Genomic DNA, 9581 nt, shown 5'->3' on the forward strand with positions numbered 1-9581 from the left:
GAAACGCGGTTTTTGCATTCATCCTTTCCCTCTGCTTTAAGAACAGGAGAAATAACTACTCAGCAATTAAAATGAAATTTCAACGGAAAGCAAAGGAAACACGTCCTGATCAACTGTCATCCTCTCCTCTTTCTCCGGTTGACCGCTCCTGTTCCCGAGAACGGGATAGAAGCCAAGTCAGAGACTTATCTCCTAACGCTTCTCCCTTCCCTTCCCGGTCATCACAGAGAGTGTTAAAAACCACCTGGGGCGGGGGAGGGGGTTGAATCTAAAGACGTATCACACGCACCCACAAAAGAAGGCCGGACCACAAAGAGAAATAAGAACCCAACAAAAATCAGCGAGCCACTCTCCCACCCCTCCCCAAACCTTCCTTTCTGTGCAACGGTCTGTGGCTTTTCTGTTTGCCTTGGATGATGCAGACGAGGTTTGCGGGCTTCGAATTCACCTGCTTTCGGTCTTGAGTAAACACAGATCTCCTCTTCCCCCAGGAAGCCATTCAGGGACGCCCGGGTTCTCTTCCTCCCGGGGCGCAGAGCCCGCGCCCGGGCTGGGGAGGCGGGGAGGCGGGGAGGGGCGCCCGGCCCTACACCTTGGATTCCGAGGCACAGCCCGGGTGGCTCGGCTCGTCCAGGCTCGAGTCGCTGTCGGCTGCCGCCCCACCGTTGTAGCCGGCCCAGGGCCCCAGCAGGCGCGCGGGCGGCGAGGCCCCGACGTCGTCGTCGTCGTCGTCTGAGGCGGCCCCGAGCGACGGCGGCGGCCCGGCCACCGCCAGGCAGCCCGAGGCGCGCGGCGGGTCCCCGGCGGCCGCGTGGCTCCCGCGGGCGGCCCGGCGCGCGCAGCAGAGCAGGCGCTGGAAGGCATTGCGGAAGTCGGGGCTGCGGCAGTAGATGATGGGGTTGAAGGCCGAGTTGGCGTAGCCCAGCCAGTTGAAGAAGACGAAGAGGCGGTCGGGCACCAGGTCGCGGTGGAAGGCCTTCACCACGTTGGCCAGGAAGAAGGGCAGCCAGCAGAGCGTGAACACGCCCATGATGATGCCCAGCGTCTTGAGCGCCTTCTGCTCGCGCAGGGCCACGAGGCGCGAGGGCCGCCGCTTGCTGACGCGCCCGTTGGCCACCGGGGAGGCGGCGGCGGCCGGGAGCGGGGGCGCGGGCGAGTGCGCGGGCGAGGGCGGCCGCGTGGGGCCGCTGAGGAAGCGGCGCTCGCAGCTGTCGATCTTCTTCACCTGCTTCTGGGCCTCGCGGAACACCCGCAAGTACACGAAGGCCATGATGCACAGGGGCACGTAGAAGGAAACGACGGACGAGGCTATGGCGTAGGCCCGGTTGGTGACGAAATCGCAGCACTTGGGGTCGTTGTAGCAGCGGCGCGCCTCGTCGCCCTCGGCCCGCCACCAGTGCATGAGGATGGGCAGGAAGGACACCAGGGCCGAGATGGCCCACACGGTGCACACGAGGGCCCGCGCCCGCGCGCGGGTCAGCAGGCTCTGGTAGCGGAAGGGCGATGTGATGGCGAGATAGCGGTCCAGGGCGATGACACACAGGGTCTCGATGCTGGCCGTCACGCACAGCACGTCCACCGAGGTCCAGAGCTCGCAGAAGAAGGAGCCGTACTCCCAGCGGCCCCACACCACGATGGTGGCCCCGAACGGCACCACCAGCAGCCCCATGACCAGGTCAGCGCTGGCAAGGGACATGATGAAGAGGTTGGTGAGCGTCTGCAGCCGCGGCGTCTTGGCGATGGACACGATCACCAGCACGTTGCCCGCCACGATGAGCAGCACGATGAGCGCCATCAGCAGGCCCATGCCGGCCGTCCACTGCTGCGACAGCGGCGCGGATCCCTCGCTGGCGGGGGTCAGCAGCGAGACGGGCGGCGACGCGGGCACTAGCAGCCGCGCCGCCGTGGCCGCGCCGTCGGAGAGCGGCGCGGCGGTTGACAGGTTGCAGGGCTCGGAGGCGCCCAGGGCGAGCGCCCCCGCGCCCATGCCGAGCTGCGGAGGCCGGGGGAGGGGGGTGTGGCGGAGTTGGGCCGCGGTTGGGGAACCCCCCAAAGGCCCGGGCGGCGGGGCGCGCGGAGGGAGGTCGCGGCCAGGTCAGGACAGCCGCGGCGCTGGGCCGGAGGCATGGGCACCGGGCGCCTTCCCCGCCGGAGCCGTGCGCTGTCGCCGCCGCCGCCGCCGCCGCTGCTGCTGGAGCCGCTGTCGCTGCTGGAACAGCTGCCGGGACCTCAGCATGTTTCTGAGCGCGCGGAGCCCGCAGCCCCGGCACCCAGCACCCAACCCACCCCAATCCCACTCCCCCGAGCCAACCCCCGGGGCCTCGCGTCAGGCTCCTGCAGCCAATCCGGGCGAAGGCACGCCCCTGTCTGGTTCCCCCCAGCAACTCCCCGCAGCCCCCCCCTCCTACCGGCGGTTCCGCGGCTCCGAGGAGTGAGGCAGAGGGCCAAGCGAGCGTCTTCTCGGCGCCCGCGGGTTCCTGCGCGCGCGCGCCTTCCTGAGCCCGCTGGTTCCAGCGCCCAGTTCCCCTTGGCTCCCTACGGCGCCCGGCTCCCACCCTGCCCCCTCCCGCGGACCCCAGTCTCTCCTCTCCGGCGCCCCGTTTGCCTCCGGCGTTTGGCTCCTTCCTGCGCTCGGGCTCAACTCGCTACCCGTCTACCTCCGGTGCCCAGGTTTCCTGCGGAGCAGAGCGCGCGCTTCCATTAGCGGGGAGGGGACCTCGGTGTTCTCGAAGCACCAGAGCGCCTTGGACGGTCTGTTCACTGGGGTTGGAGGAGTCTGGCTGCAAGATTGTTTCTCGTGTTGGGCAGCCTAGGAGAGTGCGTGTAAAACCCAGCCAGCCTGCGTCCTGCCAGCTCAGGGGATCGGAGGCGGGTGTTAGCGGTTAGAGGAAACTTTCCAGCAAGAGCCTTGCTCGAGCAAACCGCGCATCTGTCAGCAACGCTCTCTGGGAGCTATTCTTGCACGAAGCTTCTGTTGTTCCAGGACAGCAGATGCAGAAAGGAAGGGAAGGTTTGTGCATCTGACAGCTAATGCTGAGGACCAGTTGGAAAAACACACACTCCCCAGTCCCAGCTGATGGATGTGTGAGTATGATGCAACAGTGTGTGTCGATACTATGAAGAGAGAGGCTTAAGGAAACACAAATGTTAACGTGGAGTAAGTGACACCGCCACGAAGACAGCACGTTTAGTTACATTTCAGACTTTTCACATTCAGTTATAACACCAGGATTTTGTGTTTTATTACTCACGTGATTTTACAGTTTGAGCTGGGTCAGTGCAGACAAAAAGGTGCATTAGTTTTGGTTGACATAGTGAATTGAGATTTCAGATTTCTTGGTCTGCCCTGGTTGTTTTCTCCTTTGCCCAAGTTCCCAGATTCTCAAAACTCTAGGATTAGTTTTGGAGGGATGAGAGAAGAAAATATGTAAATACTCCAGAAGATTAAAATCCGATAGCATTTAAAGTTCTATCAGAGACCCCTGAGTTGGCAGCTGAATGGGTTTAAAATTAGTGAGTCAGCCCTGCAGTCGGTGTGCTTATATGTGGGGACCCACCTACAGGATGGGCACCATGAGCACACAATGCAGCAGAAGGTGTTCAGGCCCCCTGTCTAATTCCACCACAGTAAGGTCCTCAGCTCAGCCTTGAAAATAAAAAGACTTGAATCGAATCCTTGAGAACAAGGATGGGCAAACAGCTTCTAATTACCCATGTAAGGGTGCATGAAAATGTTATATAATGCTCACACATCTTTCTAGCATTGGAATAAAAAGCAAAGCATCTGAAAGGAACAAACTCATATTCTTACCCTGTAGAGAAAGACTGACTTCCACAGCTACCCAAGTCAGAGCTAAAAGCAATGTTTATTCAGTTTATAAAGCCCAGCAGTGTAAACCACCTTCTCTATATCCAAACATATAAATTTGCTTTAGGCCCAAACTTGATAATCAGTGCTACAAGGCCGGTGGGTGTGGATGTGGGTGATTTATTTGTTTATTACCCCTGCCCTAGGACTTGTCAGCCTAGTTCTGCCAACTTGGGAAGCTTGAGAAGGGGGAGCAAGGAAAGGAGAGGGCTAGAAAGAGGGGGGCTTGGAGGCCTGCACCCTGAGTTCAGTGTAGGCTCCCAGAGAGCCCTAGGTACCCAAGTCACTGCAAACCTGTCTCCCCTTCCGACTTTTTTCTGTTCCCACCCTCAAGGGGAAGTCTCAAAATAGCCAAGAGGTTGGAAAGAGTTGGATTTGACGCTGCAGGATTCTGAGTGCTGGGCTGTGCAGTGAGGTGTAGGGAATGTGGGGAGGAGGCTTGCTGTTGGGCGCCATCTTTCTGTCAAGTGGTGTTACCGGGAATATTGTGTGCCAAGCTTAAGGGCCCCTGAAGGGCAAAGGGATTGCATTTCTGTGAGCGATAAGGCCTGAACTTGGTTGTACAGATTCAGTGCAGAAGCCTGGATGCCAATAGCATTACCATATGTGCAAATACGTATGTATTTGTATACATTTTGTATACATCCATGTATTGGTATACGTATGCATATGTATGAACACAGCAAAAATACCAGGACGCAAGATTTGAATTGTTGAAAAACTCTCCTGAAACTTTTTTCCCCTGCTCATTCAGAGATAAATCAAGTTTCCCTGAATTTCTGGATAATAAATACTTTAAATCACAAATATCCAAAACCAGAAGGTTATTATTATTATTATTTTTTTGCGGTACGCGGGCCTCTCACTGCTGTGGCCTCTCCCATCGCAGAGCACAGGCTCCGGAGGTGCAGGCCCAGGGGCCCAGCCCCTCCACGGCATGTGGGATCCTCCCGGACCAGGGCACGAACCCGTGTCACCAGGGAAGCCCCAGAAGGTTATTTTGATAGGAGTTCCAACGTAGGGCTGCAGGCTTAAAGGGATTCCTGGAATTCTTGGGGCTGTCCTTCAGTTGTACTGATGGAAAAGTTTGGAGTAGTTCATATTCAACTAGAGTTCACTTTCTTTTAAGATAAAACGTTCTCGGATTTCCTTTAATCCCTACACTTCATGACACTTTTTAAAAAAAAATATATTTTTGAGCTACATTTTTTTGTCCTGAGTTAAGGATACAAAATGAAGAAGAAAACCTGTCCACTTATACAGGTATGAGATGTTGCAAGTTCAAAACGAGTAACTCCTCCATTTCCCCATTCCCCACTCCCAACTGTTAAAATGAATCAGTTCTTGGGGACCCACAGACTTGACAGTCCTTCAGAAAGGAACAGAAAGCTCCAACAATACATGCTCATCAGCACATTGAAAACGAGTGGGCTTCCTCCTCAGTATTTCCTGCTCCCACCTCTACCTTTCCCATCCCACTACCTTTATCCCACACCTGAACATGCTATGGGTTCTCTTTGAGCTCCTGGCCTCTAGTCCTTCCCGATCCATTTAATCTGGCATACCATAGCCAAATTAATATTTCTAAAATGCTGCATTGACCAAAATGCTTTTCTGTTCAGAAACCTCAACTCCTCAACGTGGCCTTCAAAGCCCTCCACAGTCCAGTTCCCAATAGACTTTCCAGCACTATCCCGTACTAGAACTCTCCATGTCACCCTAACTTGCAGTTCTGTAAGTTAGTTTTTGGATCTATACCCTTTTCCCTTTTTCTGCATCTGTACTCTTTCTCATTGGGGTCCTTCCACCAAGAATTCCCTCCTCCATCTCTGTCTCATTGAGTTCAGCTTTCAAGATCTAGTTGATATATTTTTTACTTTATGGTCATCCCTGCCCACTGTTTCTGGAAATGATCTCTCCTTCCCTTACCTAGAGTAGGTACTTTGCTCATTGCATTTCATGTGTCAAGGAACAATATGTTGCCTTTCGACGTCTCTTATATTGTGATATAATTTTTAATTTTTCTCTTTTCTTCTCATATGGATTATAAGGCCACTGAGAGCCAGGACCATCCTATACATTTTTATATTTCCCATGTTTACTAAAATTACCTAACATTAATTAACATTAAGCTTTGATTCATAAATATTTAATATTTAATTTATTAAAATATTCTCATATTTACTAGTATGAGAAATAATCGAGTGCTTTTGTAGTTATGATCTTTCCTCATGCTTCAAGTTTAGAGTAATAATTCATGTCCCTATAGCCTAGTCAATACTTTCATATAAGCATTTCAAAATATAAGCTTTACAAATACAAGGTAGGCTCATGAGATAAATAAATTTATATCATACCTACTCAGTAATAAATAACGTGGGGCAGACTTAGGTAAGAGTTTTTCCAAAGGTACAATGAAAGTCCACATAATAAAAAATACTACCTAATCTTCATAAATATTCAGGGTGAATTACCTTTTTCCTTCCTTTATGATACTATATATCTATCCAGGCATTTCTGCCCTGGGAGAATGGCTGATGACTTGAATCTGGCTTCAAATTCTAGATCAAATTAAAAGTCTGTACGGCAGTGACTAATGGGCGTCCAACCCACCCATAGTTGTAAGCCATGAACTTGATGACCTTTCCATTCTTCAGTTGACTTTGTTGGCAAATGAGATTAAAATAATAGTGAGTAGCCTAACTGGACAGCTGCTGGAAGGTTGGCCAGAGGAAGTCTGGGGAAGATTTCTAAGTAAAGCGCCAAGAAAAGTATCAAATCAGTAAGTTAGCATAATTTGCCTTGAGGCTGGTAAGAGGTGGCAGAATTCATTGATCAGAGCTCTAGTGGCTGTTTCTGAGGAAAGATATACAACTTTTCACATAAAGTAATGTAACTGCTAAAACAGTCACTCAGCGCTAAACTAAGCAAAGAACAGTTTGCACCTGTGGCTGGCTTAAGGTCATATACTGGTTTTGAAGACAGTTTACACAGGGACAAGCAATTGCATCCACTGTGATAAGAAGAAGCAAAGAAGACAGTGGTGTAATCATAACAAAGCATGGACTACTTGGGCAATTCAGAAGCTCTCCTCTCTCCCACTTCCTTCCTCTTTGCCTTCTCCTCCTCTTCCTGGTATGTCTAAAGAGTACTTTGAACAATGCAAGAGCCAGTAATAATATTTTTCAAAATTTGGATATATTGGAAAGTGTTCAGACCTGGTAGGCGGAAGATCCAGGTTTGTGTCCTGGCATCACTTTTGCGTTTGACCTTCAGCAGTGGCTTCATCCTTAAAATGGACTCACCGTTTGCTCCCTTGCAGGGTTACACATGGATTAAATGAGATGATGTATGTGACAGCTTCTTGAAATCTCATATAGCACCGTATGCTTGAAATGCATCAAATGCGGTCTCATCCAATCATTATGACATTTCAAACCATGAAATGTGTCAGGATTTGCTTGTATGAGAAGAGTCAGTTCACTTACATAAGCTTCACTTTATCAGGTGACTCTTTCTCACACTGGATATTAGTACGACTCAGAGGCTGGATAACAGTGAACAATTTTTAAATGCCTTTACCTTTGGCCAATCACATTTAAAAAACAATTTTCCCCCATCTTTGTGCCCTTCCTTAGTAGGTACCCTACTCTTTTTTTTTTTAATGTTCATTTATGTGATTCTCTGACATAAGTTCCTTTAAGGTATTTCAGTGGTGAAATATTAGCAGCAGAGAAAGGATTTTTTTCTCAAGTATTGAGTGCCATAACTAGTAACTTAAAAAAAAATGGAAGGTAGTGCAACATAAAATTTAGCCAACTTTCATAAGTTCTGTTCTTATTCAGGTGTATAATGAATAAAAATTGAGTGTTCGTCAGCTGAGATCTTGCCTTAAAGTGCTGGCAGCAATGGGAGTGTTGTCAGTACACATGAAAAGTACTTGGCTAAGAGTTGTCCTTCAATCTGACCAAGTCTAGAGCTTGTAATGACAACAAGCTGTGCTAATTATTGAAAACTCTAGGTTTTATTTTTAACAGGTTTTATTTTATTGTGCTCCTGATAAAACGATTATGTTGTAAAAAGCTGAGAAGTTTGTAGCAACAAGAATCCCCCAAGCCCTTATTTTAAGTTTCTAACGGGTAGAAATGATACCTTTTAAACGTTTTAGCTCCCATTTATTTTGGTCATGTAGTTGGTACTTTGCAAATTCCTGTGGAATAGAGGAACCATTTAAAAGCTTACGTGCACTCTCTAAAACAAAAGAAGATGTGTTTTCTATTCACCTATGGAAGATGGGTCTGGGCCATCCAACTGAATGGCATTGCCAAAGGGAACCAGTGGAAGAAGCAAGTTGTCTTGCCTCTGGGGGGCAGACCAGATCATTTACATTGCTTCTTTTCACTCACTACTCTGAGTAGACCAAACAGGTGTCTTCTTTCATATGTTTTTCCACTTCTTTGTTTTGGATATATATATATTTTCATAGGTAACTTACGTACTGTATAAATGCTCATCCAGACCCACTCAATAAATAGAGGCGTGGCAAGTCCTTTGCCTTGGAAGGGCAGAGTCCCACACTAGTGGGACACTATTGCTGCTACTTTGGTTTTGATAACCACTGTGGTTAGGCTTCTTGCATTGAAAATAAATATCAAACCTTTGACATGACATATTTTCCGCAGTGTCTCAGCTTTGCAGCTCCTTGAATAGAACCCGTTAGAAATCTTTATCCTATGATAGCTTTCTGTTTCCAGAGCATTATCACTTAATTAAATGTTAAAGGGGCAATGACCTTCTTTGCAGACCTCTTCTAAATATAAATGACTTTTCACACTGGTGGAGAAATGGTTGGGTTTTTTCCTTCCTGTTTTCATATGGAGACACTGAAGCATAAGGAGAGAGGCGTGCTTAAGGTTTCAAGGAAAGGGAAAGGGAGTTCTTCACTTTCCTGCCTATTGAGCTAATCTTTAATCACCAGAGCCTGCATCCTTAACAGATTTGGACCCACCTCTTAACTGCTTGTCAGCATAATTAAATTGCATGATATATTTTGGGGCCTGGAGCAAGTCATGGAGTCATTTTTTAAAATAAATAGCTCTGAATGAGTGAAGAGATTCTATCACGCAATGATTATTTGTATTTTTCAATTGGTTTAAATATAATAGATCTAGAAGAATAATCATATTTATCCACACAAATAAAAGTCTCTTTGTTAGTACATTTCAATGTGAATTTCCAGAAGTGCCACATGAATACTAACTCTGAAGACAAAAACAAAAAACCCAAACAGCAAAGAAAAGAAAAGCAATTAAGTAATTTGGTTTTTTGTTTTGTTTTTAAATCTGTAACTAGAAAAAAATTTCACAAAAGACTCTTACTGAGAATCAAAGGCCCAAAAGCTGTGACAACCTTGGGGCTTTGTTTAAAAGTCAAAATGAAGCTGTTTGGGAGTTTGGAACAGAAAATTAAAAAGCAAGCTCTACTTGCTTGGTCATTTCCTCACCCTAATAACCTTTCCAAACCAGGTAGCTATGTCAGGGGCATGTTGAACTTTGAGGCTCTCTGAAAAGCCTGGAAGATGCACTGAAATGGTATTGACACAGTCCTGAAAATATTGTTTTTTCTTATTCTGAAAATATCTAAAGTGACGATTTTACTCCAGCTTGTCACCATTTCCATCCCACTCCTTACCTTTCCTCGCTTCTGCTGCCAG

At 48.6% G+C, this 9581-nt stretch overlaps 1 protein-coding gene across 1 annotated transcript; it reads right to left on the minus strand.

Moving 5' to 3' along the window:
* Positions 1-586: 586 nt before the first annotated feature.
* On the minus strand, positions 587-2123 carry ADRB1 (adrenoceptor beta 1; the record flags this gene model as incomplete). Its single annotated transcript, XM_081233105.1, has 1 exon — positions 587-2123. Exon 1 carries the CDS (start codon positions 1985-1987, stop codon positions 587-589), a length of 1401 nt encoding a protein of 466 aa, XP_081089231.1. The 5' UTR covers positions 1988-2123.
* Between the last annotated feature and the right edge of the window lie 7458 nt (positions 2124-9581).

The sequence above is a fragment of the Mesoplodon bidens genome (genome assembly GCF_964165515.1).
Source record: "Mesoplodon bidens genome assembly, chromosome: 1".
Lineage (NCBI taxonomy): Eukaryota > Metazoa > Chordata > Mammalia > Artiodactyla > Ziphiidae > Mesoplodon > Mesoplodon bidens.